General features: G+C 31.2%; 2 protein-coding genes across 2 annotated transcripts; both read right to left on the reverse strand.

The window, feature by feature from the left end:
- Nucleotides 1-6,260: 6,260 nt before the first annotated feature.
- LOC108455913 (xylan glycosyltransferase MUCI21) lies at nt 6,261-8,785 on the reverse strand. The gene is made up of 3 exons (XM_017754490.2): nt 8,292-8,785; nt 8,130-8,207; nt 6,261-7,925 (listed from the first exon to the last, which is right to left on the reverse strand). The coding sequence occupies exons 1-3, from the start codon at nt 8,476-8,478 to the stop codon at nt 6,610-6,612; spliced, it is 1,581 nt and encodes a 526-aa protein (XP_017609979.1). The 5' UTR covers nt 8,479-8,785; the 3' UTR covers nt 6,261-6,609.
- Nucleotides 8,786-11,752: 2,967 nt separating this feature from the next.
- LOC108456645 (uncharacterized) lies at nt 11,753-14,103 on the reverse strand. Its single transcript, XM_017755206.2, has 2 exons — nt 13,161-14,103; nt 11,753-12,320 (listed from the first exon to the last, which is right to left on the reverse strand). Exons 1-2 carry the CDS (start codon nt 13,906-13,908, stop codon nt 12,316-12,318), a joined length of 753 nt encoding a protein of 250 aa, XP_017610695.1. The 5' UTR covers nt 13,909-14,103; the 3' UTR covers nt 11,753-12,315.
- Nucleotides 14,104-20,531: the final 6,428 nt, after the last annotated feature.

Genomic DNA, 20,531 nt, shown 5'->3' on the forward strand with positions numbered 1-20,531 from the left:
TTAGTTGTAGGTCTCCTTGATGTTGTATTTTCTTCTGTTACCAAATTCTACATAGACGTTAAAATGAAAAATTTTCATTTAAACTGTTTAAAATTTTAGAATTTTAAATTAATAAAAATAAAACTATGCTTTGCCCTCTTAATGATTATAAAAATTAATTTAATTTTTAAAATTAAAATATAAATTATTAAAATTATGAAATTAAATTTTATTATCATAAAAATTATAATATAATTTTAGCCCTCCTAAAAAATTTTCTAACAAAGAATTAACTTATATAGAGATGAGTTCTAATAGGAAATATTTGTATTTAATGTTTGTGAGAGGAGAATGTTTGGAATTACTATTTTAAACATTAATTATTATTAATATTATAGATATATTTAGTATTAAAATAGATAAATTAGATATAATATTAAATTCAAATAAATTATCTTAAACTTTTTACTCCAATAACTTTATTTGGGAGTTGAAAATATTATATATTCACAAAAACAATAATTGTACATGGACTAGAAAAATTAAGGAATATTCAAGTCCTTAAAAGGGTTAGCTATATCATAGTAATTATGTTGGAGTTAAGTCGTATAGTTTCTTATTTATTATGGCTTGGACTTTTTATGGTAGATATTGATGCACCGATTCCCTTTTTTTATATTTTTAGAGAAAGAGAATGAGTATGTGATCTATTCAAAGTTGTCACCAATATGATAATAATGCATACTTATTTTCGTATTGAAGGAGTGACGGCCGATCTATATTACGATAGATAAATAAATATTTAGATTTCTGTGATTATTTTTTAATAGAAATTTTTTAATATAAAAAAAAACTTATTATGCAAAATACTACTTTTTAGAACGAGTTGAACGGATAGGCATTATTGGTGGAAAAAAAGTAATAAACAGGGGTTTATCCGACCCAATGCTACGAATGTTTGAAAACAAATAGAATATTTAGAAAATTGATCATTATAAGTATTATGAAGAATTTGATTGAAAAATCCGATGACAAAAGGAAGAAGATTCACTAATTTGTTATTTAGTCCAAATCAATAAAATGATGCAATCTATTCTTATTTTACCCTTAAATTGAAGTTAGCATAGCAAATTGACCCTATTTATCCCATAAGGCTCTCTAAGGATTCCGTTTTATATATTATATAGATATAAAATTGTAATATTTTAAATATATTACTCCAATGTTGTGAAATATAAATATTTAGATTAAATAATTAATAATGTAAATAAAAATGATAGATAATCTTAAGTTTAAAGCGTCATCTTCATAATAACTGTTTCAAATTAATTTTATTATTTAAAAAAATTATAATCATTAGTATCATCAGTAAATATTTCTAATTAAATTGAATATACTTCAATCATCGTGGATTTTTAAACCTTGTTTTTCAAGTAGTAAAAGTTTTTAAAGTGTAATAAAATAAAATATTAAAAATTATACAAATTTAAAATTTTTGAAGTTATAACTTTAAAGTTTATGTCATAATTCTTTTGTCTAACTTGTTTAATTCAGCACATGAGAATTTGTTGAATTTTACGATTTTAATTTGATTTAATCTCTGATAATTTTGATATATTCAATTTTGTCCCTAATTCAATTCTCATTACATTCAATTTCATCTCTGCATTTCATTTTGGCCTTATACGAATTGTTTTTGTTGTTTTATTCATTTATTTGTTGTTTTGTATAATGCATTACATATATATTAATTTTAAAAATATAAAAAATATCACACCAAACATTTAAAAATATTACATATATATTAATTTTGAAAATATAATATAATCTTTTAAAATTAATATATTGTAGGGTAAACTATAATCAGTGTTACTCTAAAATAATGCTTATTCTATGTTCGTCATTTTAAATTTTTTTCTCAATTTAATTACTTTAATTAAGATAATTGTTTGAACTAGTCACTGCTGTTAAAAATTCTGTTAATTAATATGACGCATTAGCCAATTGAATGATGATACGTGATATTTTTTTTACTTTTGACTAAAACTTAGAAACCTCTATGTAATTATTCTAAATTTTTTCTTTCTTTCTCTTCTCTTCTCTCTGTCATCTTCAAAGCTCAAGCCTCTCCTTCACATTATCCACTACCAGAGAAACCAACGGGTGGCAGTAATGACGGTGTTGGCGAGGATCCTTCACAAAGCGCTAATAACTGCCCATGAGGTTGCCAAGTGACAATGAGAGGATGTTGATGTCGTCTTCGATGGCGTGTTCCATATAAGAGGCTTCTAGTATTGTTTTGTTCTATATAGATCTATCCATGGGTTGGGTTATCGACCTGTCCCGAAGGCCTACTTGAAAAATAGATTTGGGAAAAAAAGGCCCGTTTAGAAAATAGGTCAGGCCTCGAGTAAGACTTTTTTTGCCTAAGCCTGACTCGGCTAGAATATGCAAAATTTTTTTTTGTTTTTTACTGTTTTGTTGTTTGTTTGTTTTTTTTTTGCTATTTTGCTACCATTTCACTATTATGTTGTTACTATTTTAATGTTATTGTTTGGATATTGTATAAGTTTTATTTTATTGTTAATTTTGTTATTATTTTAGAGACATTTGCTTGTTAAGTTGCACCTATCTTAGTGTTATTTAAGTATACATATTATTTTTTAATTTATTTTCAATTTGTAAGGAAACATTTATTTTAATATTTTTAGTATTTTGATATATTATATATTTTATAAAAAATCATATAAAAATTAATACAAGCTAGATCAAACTCAAATTTTAGCATTTTATCTAACTTGAATTTAGACAAAATTTTAAGCTTATTTTTTAGATAGACCCAAACCTAAAATTTTGGTTGAGCCCTACTCAACTCATAGACGCCTCTAGTTCTCTATCATTGTTGTATTTAACCAACTGAAAAGGGAAAACAAGAAGCATCAAATGGGCCAAGCTATTTTAAGATATAGAACAAGAGAACATAGAAACATTACAAAACCAGTAGAAGTCTCCTCGGTCTGCAGGACCGGTCTCCCTGGGCAGAGCAAAAACCATTATCCTTTAGTAGGCATCTTCATCCAAAAATCTTTTGGCTGCAATTGAAAAACATTTAGCAGTGTGTACTGAGATTAACAAAATCGTATCACTTTCAAGAGATAAAATCACCATTAAATTCTTAGTTTTTGGATGCTGTGTTGTAGAGAACAGAACTCCAGAGCTGAAAAAAAAAATCTATCTATTATCATATCTACAAAAAAATGAACTTCAAAGAAAATTACAAGATACAGAAATCAATGAATCATCTTGTATATACTTCACTTGACATAGGGAATTCCGTTCTACAAATAAGATTTATTTTCATTGCATTTTATTAAGCATCCAACATGCCTTTCCATAAATAAATTATATAATGGTTGTTGGGAAACGGGTTGCTTCGGGTTCGACTTTCTAGCTGGTAAGGAATGCACCATCAAAGACGGCGTCGACGTCCTCTTGTTGTCACTCGGCGGCGGTGCTTCTTTCCTCACGGGCGGGAATTGGCGATCTGCGGAGTATCCTTGCCGGCGCCGTCATCGTTGCAACCAACTGGTTCCCTTGACGATTTAGAGACAATAAAAAAAAGGTGTCACATGTCGTAATTTAATTAGCAAATGTGCTGCATCAGCAATTTATTAATGGATTAACAAAATTTTTAACTATAGTGATTAGTTCGAACAATCATTAGAATGATTAAATTGAAAAAAAAAATTAGAGTGATTAAAATAAAACAAACTCAATTTTAGAATGAACTTAGATAAAATTTACCCTATATTGTAATAGCATTAAAACGATAAATATATGCAATAAGGCCAACTATCCATATTAAAGCATAGCATTTTGATAAAAACAATGTACACATGTTACAACAACTTCCCCGTGTTTTTAGACCCAACATAAGGAAAAAGAGCCTGCTTTTCATTTTTTGCTTCAAAATTTAGTAATTCCATTTTTTTTTCTTTTTCATTTTTCATGCCTTTTTAGCTTTTTGTTCATGCCATTGTTTTTCTTTTTTCAGATCTCAAATCTGAGATTTCCATAGTTTCAAAGTTTATATAAAAGAATTTCATGCCATATTCATATTTTTCATTCCATTTACTTTTTCTTATATAATGAGTTTTATATTTTTCATACCATTTGCACACCAACATTGTTGTTGCGTTTTACTTTTATGAATCATATGATTCTAGTCGCATTTGATTTTTTTTTTTTAGTTATGTTATAAAATTCATACATATTACTTAAATTTTAGTTTTAATATTATTATAGAATACATCATTTCAAATCAAAATTGTTTATTACTTTAATTAATTAATTAATAATCAAATTTCTTTCTTTAGATCAATTATGAAAAAAATTTTCATTGCTATTGTATTTGTTTTATAGAAAACACTTTTGAAAAATGACTTTAGGAAAATTGATCAAATAATGAAAAATATTTTATCTGAATCATTCAAACATCGAAAAATATCATTTTTTTCAAAAATCAATTTTAAGTAAAAATTTAACACCAAACAAATAAATCCTTAAACTCAGTTTATTTAACGAGTTAATTAAAGATAAATTTAATTAAAAATATAAACTAAATAGAATAAATATAGGATTAAGGATAAAAAAATGTTTTTAGTATCTTATAATTACTCCAAAAAATCAACTAGGCTATTTCATTAACGGAAACTATCAATTGATCGATAATGGCACTGTTTAGTAAAAATTTGAAAAATTAGGTATATTTACATCAGCAAATTTTAAAAATCTATAAAAATATTTAAAATTAAAAATTATAATTTATAAAAATATTAATAATTAATTTCCTTATATATACTTTATACTTTTGTTTTTATTTTCTTTTATCTTTCTCTCACCTCTCTCTGCGTACAATGGCACCCTGTTCATTTTGAATTCTGTCAAGATCTTTGTGCAAGTTTTTACAAGCTTTCGTAAAACACAAAAACCAAAATTTTCTTTTTAACTTTTACATATTTAAATAATTATTAATATTTTTATAATTTTGCAGTAACTAAAATGAATCTAAATATCCATTTGTTGGTAATTATTTCTTTAGATTCATTCTAAATATGTATTTTATTAAAAATTGTTTTAAAATATTTTACATATTTAAATTCTAGATATCCAAATTTTTTCACTCAAAGATTTCTCATTCAACAATTATTTGATACTTCTAAGTTAAAAGAAGAAATAAATTTGATGTTAGATATTCAAACCCTAATATTTATAAAAGAAATACTTATTTAAATTAAATAACATAACAAAAACTCTAAAAGTTAACATAAAACTTAATATATCGAAATTGTTTCATGAGATAATGATGGTAACTTCATTAAAAAGTGTCAAGAATGAACAAACTTCCTCAACCCGCTCTTAGTTTTCATTATTTGGCAAGTTTTTGTAACTTGCACCCCTTTGAGCATATCATGGAAAGTCTAAATTGATAGAATATGTAAATCAAAACATTTCTTTATAAAATATGAATTAGTTTGAAGAATGTCTCTATTTTAAAAGTTGAAAGTTTTTATCAAGAAGTTTGAGGATCAAATTGATAGAATTTGTAAATGTGAAGTGTTGAATTTATTGAATTATTTAGAATTAGGATCAAAATGATAGAATATGTAAGTATTGATCATCAAATTTAACGGTGGGTGACCAAAACAGGAACAAATTCAAATGTTAATGCCTAAATTAAAAAAAAAATTATAGTGGATGACCAAAACATTAAAATAGGTAATCAGGATATTTCTTTAAAAAAATATGTATTAGTTTAAATAAAAATTCATTGCTTTTGCACCAAATCCACCAATTATTGTAGTAAATTATTGAAGTCTAAAATCTAGTTTAAATTTCCTTTATCCTAAACTTGAGTGTCGTTACATTTCCATTACCAAAAAATGTCTTTCTTTTTACATTTCTCAAGAACCTTTACTTTCGCTACATTTCCATTGCCTCATACTTTACTTGCCTTTCTCTTTTTCATTTCCCCACTTCCCAAATGGCGCAAAAACTAAATATTGAAAAATACCAAAAAGATGGCTTATTATGTTTTAGTTTAGCTAGCATGAACATGGGAGATAATTGTGGACACTTAAAATTTGACTGTTCACCAAGTAAAAGAACCTCTCATATTACTTTAAAATTTAGAATAACATAAATTTCCTTTTAGAAAAGAACTTCCAAGTTAATAATTTTAGAGCTTGGCCCCATAATTCCCGGTAGTTTTGATGCAACAATTTTCAAAAAGATAAAATGACACAGAGACCATAGTTGAAGTAGGGCCAGTTTGAGTTTCCCTTCCCCAATGTCATTTGACAACTAATTTGGCTTTACCTTTACTGACCCTCCACTCCTCATCTTCTTTTCTTTTTTGAGAAGCAAAATTTCACACAAAAGAGGAGGAAAATATCCTCCATGTTACACCAAACGGATGCCATGTGCCATGGGGAAGACCCAAATACAGGACATGAAATGCAACACTAGCAATCCCTAACGAAATAAACATGCCAATTTGAAGTTTAATTTTCTACAACAAAGGTTTACAGAATATGACGTTATGCTTGCCAGTCTATTATTGATAATCAATTATGTTCCATGATTAAAATTACTGTCACTCGAGAGAGAAGATTGCGGATGGATTCCAGTAATACAGTAAAAAGCACGAGCCAACCGCTTCCCAAATCTTCTGAGGTCTAATCTCACAGTTTGATCCTCAAGATAGATCTTCTTTGTGTATTCCCATCCCTTTTTGGTAAAACTCGAAGGGTTTCTCAAAACAGGATCATCTTTATCATATTCATCAAACAACGAGCTCTCTCTACCCATGATTTTATACCCAATATACTTCAAACCCAGCTTCCTTGCAGGATCCCCATAGTACGTCTCGGCTGCCCATTCCGTTCCTAGGGGAATAACTTGAATCAAAACAGAGCCTGGTTTCATGAACAGAAAATGAGTCATGGCTGCACCATGGACGCCAATCATGACATCACTTGAATTAAGTGATCGATAAATCTTTGCTAACTCTGTCGTTCGTTCAGGCCTCAGGACTTGAACTTGAAACCCCATTTCCTCGGATGTTTTCACTAAACTGTTCTCATTCATTATTGCTCTAGAACCATTTCGAGACAAGATCACCAACTTTGGTTTCCTTGCTTGATGATCAAATACAGATCCTGATGTTGGGCTTCTGGACATTTTCTTATCTACTGTTTCTTGTTCCTCTTCCTGAATCAAACCTCTAATTCTAGGCCAGTATGCTCTATCCAGAAGGTTTCGAAAATCAACAATACTCTCATTGCTTCTCATTAATGAAGAGTCCACAGTGAGCTCATCATGTATCCTTAGACCGATGATGGCCTCAGTAAAGCAGTGCGTCCTGTTGTCTCCGACAAAGTCTATTACGGGATGGTCTGAGAGATGCGAAATGATGTCACCATACTTCATCACCCACCAATTACGATAATCAAGAATAAAAAACACAACCTTCTTGTTGAAATGCTGTGAAGTGATGTACAAAGGCATAATCCCATCGTTGAACTCATGGTAAAGGTTGCCGGTATAGCCTGCGGTCGAGAAGATAACTGCGGGAACATTATGAATCACATTACAAGGATGGTGAACACCCAAATTTGCTCTCTTTGAGATAAGGTCCAATTCATCAATGGTATCCATTATACTTGTTTCCCATTTTCGGGTATACGGTTTGATCTTTTCATGTTGAAGTTCATCATGTTCCTCTTGTTCTCCATCATCAATCATACTCGAAACATAACTAATGAATCCATTGTTGCTTTTTGATGAATAAAGAAATACTGAAGAGGAGGGAGAGTGTGTTCTTACGTCACCCTTCATAAAACATATATCTGAACGAAAATGGCTTCTGTCACAGCAGATTCTACCTGTATTTCGTCCAAATGAGAAAAGTTTCAAAATAACATTTGTGGATTCTGAGAAAAGGATATCGTTGCTTTAAAAATGGACCCATTAATAATCAAGAGATTAAAGAAAAATAAATCAATTAAAGGGAACCAGATTCGACTGTTTGATTAAAATCCAAGAAGATGCAAAAATCAAGCACAAAAAATGAAAGAAACACAACTAACCATTAGGTATGGAGGAACAGAGTGGAGCATTTACATCAATATTACCAACGAAGCCTTCATTTTGAACACCGAAAGAACCTGCAAAAACCATGGAGGTGAAATAAAAAAACGCAGAAACAGAGTAAAAATAAGAAAAACCCAGTAAAGAGAGGAGCAGCTTACAGAGATGAGACAAATAAGAAGAAGCGCTAAACAAGTGAGGAGCCAATATGAAGGTACAAGAGAGAAGAGAAAGAAAGAGAACGGATAAAAGATTAGGCCTTCTTCTCCTGTAATAAAGAAAAACAAGTGTCCCGGCCTCTTCATCTCCACCCTTTTTTAACAGATTATAACGATGATGATGCACCATTTCTCCCAATATTTCTTTCTTTCTCTTAGAAAAGCGTACTTTATGTATATGCTTTTGTGCAATCAGCGTTTCTGTGCTGGGCTTAACCTTGTAGCGTGTAGTGATACTCAACCCAAAAACAGAAAGAGAGATACAGGGAAAAAGGAGCTTGCTTGGTATAATGAGTGCGGTTGGCTAGTTCAGAACAAAACCCCGTTTCAAGAAAGATTTAGGAAGAGAGAGGCACACATGTGTATCTGTGCGCTTCTGCTTTGGGGAATATATATATATTCCCTAGAAAATGGCCGAAAAGGAACGGAAGTTGTAGTGTGTAAGAAGAACAGAATCATAGAAGTAAGAGAAATATTTGGATGATGTGTTCAGTCACATTTACAAGGCATGAAAGCTTTGTTGACTTTGAATGCGTAATTGCTTAGGGTACGGTCATTTCATACTTTCATCTTTTGACTTGATAATATAAAGGTTAAACTACAAAAATTATCATTTATGTAAAACATTGTTTTAATCATCAACCTTAAAATATTACTACATAATCCATTTATTATATTATTTTCACTTAATCAAGAGTGTAACGTTAAGTTTATGTCACCGTTAGCAATATATTTTTAAAATTTTTTAAAACACTAAATATAAAATTTTTTCTTCTCCATTTTCTTCCATTCGAAACCCTAGTCGTCATTGCTAACTCTACCATCTCCGACGTTGAACCGCCATTCAGAAACATCTAAACAAATGCCTAGAGTCCCTTTTATGACTTCCACTCTACTCACCATCACTCATCACCATCTCAAGACCTCACAGATCACTGACCTTCCATATCAGCCATCACTCATCATTGTCACACTCACCTACACCAACTATTAGAAGCCTAAACCTATACCGATAAACCCCCACAACTCACTATGTATATATATATATAAGAACCCATCTTTCCTTAGCTTGTCAATTTTTTTAAGATTTGAAGCTCCAATCAAGGATCCTAACGGTAGAAGCATTGGTCTTGGTGGAGAGAAGTTTTTTTCGGAGTCTCTGTCTGATCTAATGACCAATAGCGGCGGTCAAGGTTGAGAAAGGTTCGAAGTTAGTTTTATTTTCATAATTTTTCGGTTGGCTTCTTGGAAATCAAAACTGATAGAAGGAGAAGGGAAAATAGCAATGGTTTGGTGAGTTCTGATCAGAAATTGGAGGTTGATGGTTTTTTACAGTGGTAAAGTCAGAGAGGCTAAGACTAGGGCTAAGGGAGAAGAAGAGAAAAAATGAAAGGGAGAAAAAAATAAAAAGGAAAAAAACACATGAAAAGAAAAAAGAAAAAAAAAACACTGTTACAGTACATTAGCTTGTGGTTAGTGGTTACACCCTTAACGAGAGTTAATGGTTGAGTGGAGATAACATAATAAAACACTAGCTTTGTGCAACACGAATTGGAGAATTTGTACGAGGCTAGGGAGTGCTCTAAAGACCTATTTAGAAAGTGTCCCTATCATGGTTTCCCAGATTTGTTACAAATACAAATGTTTTATAATAAGTTAACTAACGAACTCACATTCTAATTTTCATATTCAACCCGATCGCTATATTCGAGTTACAAGATATTATATTCATTATTGAAGTAACTATAATCACAACTTCGATTGATTCAATATTTTATCTCAACTAATAAATTCATTACATCATTATAACATATCATATATTTTTATACGAGTTTTATATGAATTTATGAAAGCTCTTTCATAACCCGAAATCATTTAAAGATTAAACTGTAAAGTTTCTAAATTTTACCAAGCTAGAGTCGCGACCATAAAGGTCTTACGTCGCGACATCACTGGCAAGGGCTTGGTGTTGCAACTTTGATATTGCAATGTAACAAATTCAATGACAGTGAATTAACGTTGCGACGTTGGAAGACAGATATCGTGATATCAATAGGAATGTGTTGCGACTCTAAAGACAGACCTTAAACATTTATTCAACCTCTCAAACTTTACGTATCAATGATGAATGAATCCAATATACAACTCAAACCAACATAGGAAGTTCATCATTTACACATATAAGTTGTTAAATCAACAAATGATGAAAATGGTACGAGAGATGCAATCCCACGTGAGTACCGCACTTTTCCAAGGATGGAACCCCAATTTTAGGAGCCATGGATAAAGAAAAGATAAAATATGGAAACTTCATTGCTGTCAATTCTTATGTAGCTTTTTGAGGATGGGTTTGTTTTAGGTTTAAATATTAATTCAGCCCTTAAATTTATTATTTTCTCTGGTACTTATAATTTTTTTTTAAATTAGTACCTAAATTTTTATTAATTTTGGTACTTAAATTTTTATTTCGTAATTTTAGTTCGCGGCACTTTCAACAGTAACACATGACAATGATGACATCATAATTCAAATTTTTTAAAAATTAAAAATCTAAAATTATAATAATATATAAATAAAATTAGATTTTTTAAAAATTAAAAATTGTATTAAACAAAATTAAATGAAACAAAATATTGTTTTATATTAATTTTAATTACAAAAATTAAATTAAATTAAAAATAAAATAAAAATATGTTTTCCATGGCTATTAGTCAATTACTTTGATAGGTTACCTGCCTTATTAATTTTCTAATATTGATTATCAAGGAGAGCAAGCATATAAAGCATCAAAGATCGTCCCTGTTTGATGTTATTGTGACTTCTAGCTCCTTAAGTGCTTGAGGCGGTGACGGCCATGGAATACAAATTGATCCTTCTCTAGTGATTTGTAGTGAGATTTACGAGAGTACCAAGGAAGAAGAAGACATGGTTGATGCGAGATTTTCAAGTTTAGGTTTGAATGGGGCATGTGAGTTCAGGGGTTTTATGATTCTATAAATGGGTTTGGTTATGTGTTGGGGTTGTCCAATGGAAATAAGGATAATGAGTTTTAGAATCAAGAGGAATCATTTTGAAGAAAAACTAAATAAATTTCGAAAAAATTAAAGAAATTTTCATGAAGAAAAATTGGGTTATGTTGAGGTTGTAAAATGAGAGGTCATGTGAATCAATCAACCTCCTTCAACACGTTTCCAATGGCAATTACGGTTCCCAATTTACTTAACCAAACCTCTCTACATTCCTCACTGCCGATGGGATTTTTTTTTTCTTTTTTAAAACATGAAAGCTTTGCTCAATCTCAAATGTCAACAACAAAATTTGAATGCTGATTAGTTGTTGTCAAAGTGAGGGAAAATACATCATAAAAACAAATCATTTCAAAAGTTTCATTTTAATTCCTCTCATTTTTCAACTCTATCAACCAATGAATGAAAATATTTATTTCTTCTTGAAAATTTTCAATCCTTCCTACCAAGCAAACCTAATAAGACAATTTTATATCCCTAATACAGAGAAAAGGTTGAAACGAGTTTAGAAAAGTCAAGAACCCTATCAAATACAAATAAATAGCAAACCAAAGCTTTGTTATTATTCTTTGCTTATTTGAGGGTTTCTTCTTGGTTGGGAGAATTGGAAAACATAGCAACTATAGTCTATAGAGCTATTCGAACGCAACGCAGACACCCACACTCGTTTCCTCAGAGATATGTAATAAAAGCTGCTCATTCAATGCGATATTGTCACATGCCATGTCGGCTCCCCAACCCCCATTATTGTCACTATCAGTTGAAGGTTTTCAACAAATATTCATGAGACCAAAATACCAGTTGGTGCCAACAAACCGTACCTTGATACGACCTCAAGAGAAAGTTGTAGGCCAAAACAAGTTGAAGTCTGATCTACTAACCTAGTAACTCCAAAAAGTCTCATTCATCAGTGTAAGCATTCATTTTGCCTTCAGAAAACCTTAGCCTGGTAATCAAAATATTCACAAAGTTAATAACAGGAATATATTCCAAGACATTGTCCAAAACAACATATTGCTATCAAAGTTCAGAAGCATACAAGAATTTTGCCCCCCATTTGCAGGGACTTTCTAGTCTTCATAGATGGTAACATATCAGCAGATTGGGAAATGAATGCTAGTTATCCATTCCAGTGAATTATTAACATACAATACCTACATACCAGTGACATTAAATTCAGGTTTCTTTTATTTCTTATATGAGCAAGAGCAAGTTTCAGTATAAATCGATGTTGGTCATTTATCCAGTTAGAACTTACAAGATTTGAGCAAGCATTAAGGATGGCTTCCAAAAATTTATATCTATAAGCATGTTGCCATCCCTGGTCGACGTAGTATTTAATGAGCAGTTGCCTCCTAGTACAAGAACTTATGCACTAGTGTAAACATACATTGTTAGTGAATCAACAACATAAAAATACAAGTTACCATCATCTCAACAAAAATTCAAATGAATAATCATCTGGCTAGTATAAGTAGAGTTTATCATCATTCAATATCAGCCACAATGAACCAGCTATGAGCTATCCAAAGCGAGCTTCATTGGATAATACAAGCAAGATCCCTAAGAAATTAATAAATTTTGACTACATTAATACATCCCTTTTTATCCCTAGATGTTGCTAAAAAATCTAAGCAAAAGAATCATATTTTGAATAAAAAACAGAAAATATGTGAAATATAATAAAAACTCCAACATAAATAAAAATAAATAAAATTAGAAGTAGCAAACTCAAAAATCTGAATCAAAATTCAAAGAAACTTAATAAGAAAAGAAATCAACTGACCAAGCTGATCATTGTCCTCTTCTTTATGCTTGCTCTTCTTCAGCATCTTGGGCCTAGGTTTCAGAGGCTTCAAAAACCCAGCTTGCAATCTCACCATCTCCCTCAAGACCCCAATCAAAACTCCTTGAACCTCATCTCCATTAGGCTCAATGACTCCCAAGCACCTAGCAACAGCTTCCAGAGTACTAACACATCCACCAAAGGGCTCTTTCCTTAAAACCAATTCATTATCATAGATACTCCCACCCGTCACATTCTCATCCACTCCGTCCAAACAAACCCTTAAAGCGCGACCCTTCAAAACCCCTTCACTGGCACTCACCATCTCCTTGGCATGTTTCCACGTGGCATCGAAAACAATTAAGAGGAGAGGAGTAGTTTCGTAATTGAGGAGGTTAGAGGATTTGAGTTGGGATAGAGTGACGGCGGATGCGTTAGGGGAAGGAGGGAAGAGGTAGATGGCGGGTGGGGATTGGTTAGGGAGGTGGTGAGGGAGGAGGCGGCGGGAAGAGATGGTGGTGGCATTGAGGAGGGTTTTGGAGATAAGTGGGGTTGTGTTGAGCTTGTGCCGGGACTCGTGAGGGTGGCGGATGATGAGGATTTTGGTTTTGGTTGGGAGTGGGGTGGCGGGGAGGGCGTAGCAGAGGCAGACTGGAAGTGGCCGGTCACAATGAGAGCATAGTTGGCGGCGTTGCGGCGGTGACGATGGTGGAGATTTGAAGGGGGTGGGGTGTTCAGGTTCTTCCATGAGCGGGCCGTGGAGTTGCTGAATTCGGGAAGGCTTTCCTTCCCTGTCCTGAGAAGTATAGTATGTTTCTGCGGGCCGGGGGAGCCGGCTGAGGCTCTATCGTGGGAGCAGCCTAATGGAAAGGCTGTTTACACTGAATGCTTGGACTGGGTTTTGTTAGCCCATATGGGTTGAATCTTTGATACAAATTTTATTAATTCGGCTCCACTCATTCTTCAATTCCTATTAAATATTATTTAAAGGTATTCTCATTTTGTCAATTTCACTTTTTTTTTAATGCTATTTTCATCCTCAACTTTTAAAATTTAATTAAGTTGTTTGCTTTTGGATGGAAAAATAAACTAAATTGTTAAAATATTTTCCGAAATTGACATGGTCACTAACATGACAGTTCAAGTATATTTCATACAAATTAATAAAAATATTTTAAAAATAAATAAATTTCAAAATTTCATAAAAACTTTTAGAAAATTTATCTATGTTAACAATGAAGTATATGTAAAATGCTACATGAGTTGTCATGTAAATATCATTAAAATTTTAACATTTCAATTAGTTTTTCTGTCAACAAACAAGCATTTTGACTAAATTTTAAAGATTGTTGAGCCCAAAAAAAGAATAAGGGCCAAAATGACAAAATGAGTACACATTAAGGACTAAATTTATCTTTATACCTTATTTAAACAATGAAATGAGTCAAGTAAATATTAACTTAGTTTTTATTATTATAGTTCCAATAGTTTGGAGGTTATAAGATCGCATAAACTTAAGGTCATGAGTGTAGGTTGGTTATCACCCACCTTTTTCTCTCTCCGACCAACCTTTTTTTCTTTCTTCTCCTTATTCAATCCATGTGTCTTTTATCTTTTTAGTTTGTAGATTTATTTTGTGGGTATTTTTATGGTCTTCACAAGTTGTGATGGACAAATGATAGTGTCTGTCATCGCTGAAATTCCACCGGCCACCAACAGTTTCTTTTGAAAAATTGGAGGCTAGGGTTTCTGAATAATAAATGATTTCACGAGTCGGTTTAGACTCGTGTTGTCTTAAATTTTATATATATTTTTTGTTTGTTTTTTATTATTTAATAAGTCTTCACTTTTAGAAGTTTTTTGCGCGTTCTTGTAGTACATTTTTTTACTATTGCTTATGCAAGTGATTTTAGGAGTGATTTTGTCACGGTCCTTTCCAATTTGGTGGATGTTGGTTCTTTTCTCGATTTTTGGCCATCGCCTTGGACCATCCGAGATTGATTTCCTTATTGTATTAAGTACTTGTAATCACTTCAGATATGTTGTGCTTGAATTGTGACAGAGCCAATTGTCAACTTGCCATAATATTTTATTGATGATGAGACAGAGCCTTTGTCATGTTGATGGAACTTGTCTTTCACAACCTACAACAGGTGTTTGTTATCTCCATCTGAATTGTATGGTCTCATTCATAGAATGAATTAATGAACTTCCCTTTAAAAAAAGGATCAATGATTTAATTTTTATACTTTAAATTGACCGAGATTTGTTTAGTTTTTGAAAATCATAAAATTTAATTATTATATTTTGTTCAATTCTAAATAATTAGGTTATATGATCTCCTACTTTAGCTTCACATCGAATTCATCATTTCACTCAATTAAATTAATATCCAAAATGACCAAATTAACTCTAGATCAATCTAATCATTAAATGAGAAAACAATTGTTACTCATATGAGCAAATTTAGTAAACAATTTATCCTTGTTCAATCATTTATTGTTCTTTACAATTGTTCGTATTAAATGCTACTAGAGCGATTGATTGAACATACATAGATAGGTTTGGAATAACATGTACTACTCATTTATAAATTAAATTCTTATCCAGTCATGGAGTCAATCCACCAAAAATATCATGATTGAAGTCCCCATTATATACCATTACGAAAGCTACTTATGGAAAGCTTTAGTCCAATGACCTCATCATATGTAGATATCCATGATCACTTTAGGTTAGATTCACTCACTTGATTCAATCCATTTTATCTCATGATAGCAATTGTATCTTCCGCAATGGAAATGGTCATTACTTGTGCTAGTAATGTTAAAATCATTTGTCCAAAGCAAATACCATTGACCATGTTCTATTTTCATAATTTATAAAATGCCAATGAGAGGATACCATTTACTCTTTTATAGAGCTATGATTCCATTATTGTAAGTGAAATCATATCATGCATAAGTTACATACCTAACATGCCAATTTTTGGATCACTACCGTAGGTTTTCAATATATCTAAGCACATGAGTCAACGTGGATGGTTGTTCACTTCCATAAACATCACTAGTGAATAAATCCATAATCTTATCTAGGATAAACTTAACTTGTGTCTTGTCCAATGTATTGTTAGTCTAGACAATCACATTGATGTCTTTATTTTTTAGAGTCAATCTAGCTTTGATAGCTAATACAAGATATCTTTCCAATTAGACTTATAGATGACATAGTAGCCATTTATTATTTGAATCATTTGCTCAAATTTGACTCTTGCAGACTATGAACAATTTAGATTACCTGTTAATATAGACACATGTAATCTAAATTGTCTTCTCGCATTGTAATTCAAGCATATAATGCAACTTAATATTAATTAAATTTTAGAAAATTAATGAGACAATATTTACTTGTACATTTTTTTGTGTGCAAAAACGAAGGACAATTCTAATATAGAGATAATGATTGACATTTGTTTATTTCCATGAATAGTTAATTTGACCATATAAGTAATTTATCAAATACGATGAAATTACTACATTAAGTGCACAAAAAAAATCTAACTCCATAGTACAAAGAATCCTTGTCCTCAAGGATTAAATCTTTTTGATCTTCATAATCTTTTAAGTCATGAAAGAATGATCCAACAAATATTGTTACACTATAAGTTGTAAACCTTGTTCTAATAAGAGTAACTCCACTTGCACTATCCAATTGGATCGTAACCAATTTGTTCTCCCTAAATGTTCCAACAATTAATGTTTGCTTAACTTTGTCCTTCTTACTTGATCTTGAAGGTCGACCATTTGATATCTCTTCAATTTTTTTTGTCTTGATCACATCACTAGGCGATTCCATAATAGGGTCAGTAATTTCCCCTATATCAAGTTCAACATTTTATTTCAAGTGGATGAAACTTTGATATTTTAACCATCAAAGTTGAGGGTTGCAATGCATGGCTAGTGATTTGTACATCTAGTAGCAGCCATTGGTAGTCTTCATCTTCAAAGAGAGTAGCCATAATAGTGTGCTTCAGCAATGAGTGAAATAATAGAACATTATTGCTAGACCAGACAACAAAAAAATGAAAACTTAAGGAGATGGGTGCACAATTAAACCAAACTCAATTTTTTTTTCCATAATTGAAATATAAACACTTATAACGAAAGAACTAAGACCTGACCCAATGTCTCCATTGAAACATTAAAACCAAGAAACCCTTGCAAACAATCACAACTTGTAGCCTCTCTTCCTATGACTTGATCCATATTCAATTCAACTTTCTAATTTTCAAAGGACATGCCTTTAGTTGTCAAAAAATTGTTCTACCTCTACAACCGAAACAAACTCACATTTCCAACCATTGCTTGAAATCCATACCAACCCATAATATTTGTATAATGTACATATTGTTTTCTATCATTGAAGTCCAAAAAGTGACTATTTTATTAATTCAAACAATTTGCACAAGACCATTACATTTTTCCGTTATCGCAAGCATAAACTTGTAAGGGTCATAAACTATAACAATTTCATTCACATATATCTCTATTCTTGAATAATCATTTTCAAATTTAGCTCTAACATAAACAAATAAAATCCAATAAAGATTCCCTCATATGCAACATAAGAAACATATTTGGCAACACAAGATTACACATGTAATGTTGAAGAATTTATACCTGATTGCTTAACTAATGTCTCATTTTTTTTTTGGTGAGATGAAATCAAAGATGGGTTTGGTTAATGAAGGCAACCAATCATAACCTGATAATGATGGCTTTGATTCCATATAAAGTTGGGTATTCGTGTTGAATGCATCACTAACCTTTAGATTACAAACTATCTCATCCATTCTCACAAACATTTGATTAAGCACTAAAGTTGTTTGTAACACCTCTAACTCGTATCTGTCGCCGGAACAAGGTTACAGAGTATTACCAAAATTTTCGGAAGAATTTCGGTTAACTTATGTCATTTACTATTCATATTCAAAATCGAACATATTTAATCTTATATTTACTAGATACTCATTTCATTTTTATGCATGTTGTAACAAACATGTTAACCAAATTCCATCATCATTTTACTAACATGATTTCTATAAATTAATCATTTCAAACATATACCATAATATGATATTTTATATATAAACATCGAAACATGTTTATCACTAGTCATTCCAATGGCTAGTTATAACCAAACCTTTATATGCCATTGTTGACCAAATTAACCTATACATGCCATTTTAACCATAATTAATTTACCACATATATATACCGAAATGGGCCAATGGATAGTGTAAGTGATCCCTCTATGCTTCTAATCCAGTGAACTTCTAATTTATATTCATTCATTTCATTATAAACATGCATGGCACATTTAATCTTTTTGATCACAAGCCCTAACACATATCTTTACCATATCTTGCATCCTTATAATATTTTCAAAACATATCTCTATATTTCAATTACATTTTCATACTAATTCATTTCAAGTTCAATCTAATTCATGTCAAAACGTTACTCATTAATCAATTGAGATAATAATAACTATATGGATAGTACACTCAAGGTGTACAAATCTATTCTCATAGATGAACGTATTCATCAAACCATTTCATACTTTCATATTTCATGTAACATTATTTTCATCTATTTCAGGCAAATACATGTAAAAATAATTTCTTTTAATGTTATATTTCCATATTTAATATTTCATTCCATGGCAACTTATCTTTAGTTCATATTTAGCCCTGTCAGAACTTTGCCCGTTGAATTTATTTGAAATATCGATGGGTACTCATATAGTACACTTAAAGTGTACAAGTCTGTAATCCGTCAAGTTGTATCCAGTGGTACCTCTTTAGGGCACATAATCGGAAAGCACACTCTCGAGCCACATATCAGGATACTCATCCGGGCTAAATCTCAGGAAGTTCACAAAGAACTTTTAAATCAGAAAACTCATAATTGCTCACAAAGAGCCATGTAACAGGAGCACCGGATAACCATGTCTTAGAGAGTTCAAACGAGCCATGTCAGGACGCTCACAAAGAGTTGCGTTTGTGTCCGCAACGTATGCAGGATCACAACTGATCAAATAATGTAACATGATGCTCAAAAATAGCTATGTAGTGTGCAACACATACAGATTCACTACCAATCAGGATGCTCACAAGAACTATGTAGCAGGATTACCAGTCCAAGCTAAATCCTGTCTACAATATATAATCAGTGAGATCAGGATTACCAGTCCAGGCTAAATCCCATCTCTAACATATAATCAGGATTACCAATCCAGGCTAAATCCTGATTTCAACGTAAGATCAAAATTACCAGTCCAGGCTAAATTCTGTCTTTAACATATGTTCGAGAAGGCTTATATCATGATTACCCCTCCGGGCTAAATAATTTTTGTAATGAGGTCAAGGATTACTCCTCCAAGCTAAATCCATCAGCAACACATGTAGGACCTTATTCTATATGGGAAATCACCTTTATCCATTGATATTCAATATTTAATTGAAACTTGTCACTTATCGAGCATTATCATTTATCGGGCTTTGTTGGACATATGCGAATAATTTCAAATATATTCATAGTATGTATATAATGTATATGTACACATCCAATACAAGCACAAAAATATACAAAATTTAGTTACATGAACTTACTTGGCTAAATTGTAGAAATACCAAGATTCAGGGGCATTTTGGTAATTTTCTATTTTTCCCGATTTTAACCCAATCTTAAATTAATAATTTCATTCAATTTATTAATTTAAACAATAAAACAATTCATTTCCTTCAAATTAGTCATTTTTGACATTTTTATAAAATTACCCCTAAAGTTTTACTTTTATTCAATTTAATCCCTAAGGTTAAAACATGTAAATTATCCATTTTTAATGTAAAAACTTGCTAGCTAAATATCCTCCTCCTCCTCTCCATTCCACATCCTTAATATATACATAATTCGACTATTTACTTATATGTTCATATCAAGCTATCCACTTGAGTCATAGTCACTAAATTATTTATATCTGAGCTACAGAATTCCAAATCAAGATACTCTTGATGTTTTTAAAACTAGACTCAAATATATTTCTACATAAAAATTTTAGAATTTATAATTTAGCCAATAAGTATAGAAAAATCTTTAAATTTATCCCTGTTCTGCTGTTTGACAGTTTCGACATTTCTTTACTAAAAATTAATATTCTCTTAGTACGGGGTTTGGATGATGTTCTCATTTATTTCTCTTGAAAATAGACTCATTAATAATTTAATCATATAAATTTAAACCCCAAAATATTTTTATACAATTTTTAATGATTTTCCAAAGTTAGAACAGGGGAATCCGAAATCATTCT

The sequence above is a fragment of the Gossypium arboreum genome, chromosome 9 (genome assembly GCF_025698485.1).
Source record: "Gossypium arboreum isolate Shixiya-1 chromosome 9, ASM2569848v2, whole genome shotgun sequence".
Lineage (NCBI taxonomy): Eukaryota > Viridiplantae > Streptophyta > Magnoliopsida > Malvales > Malvaceae > Gossypium > Gossypium arboreum.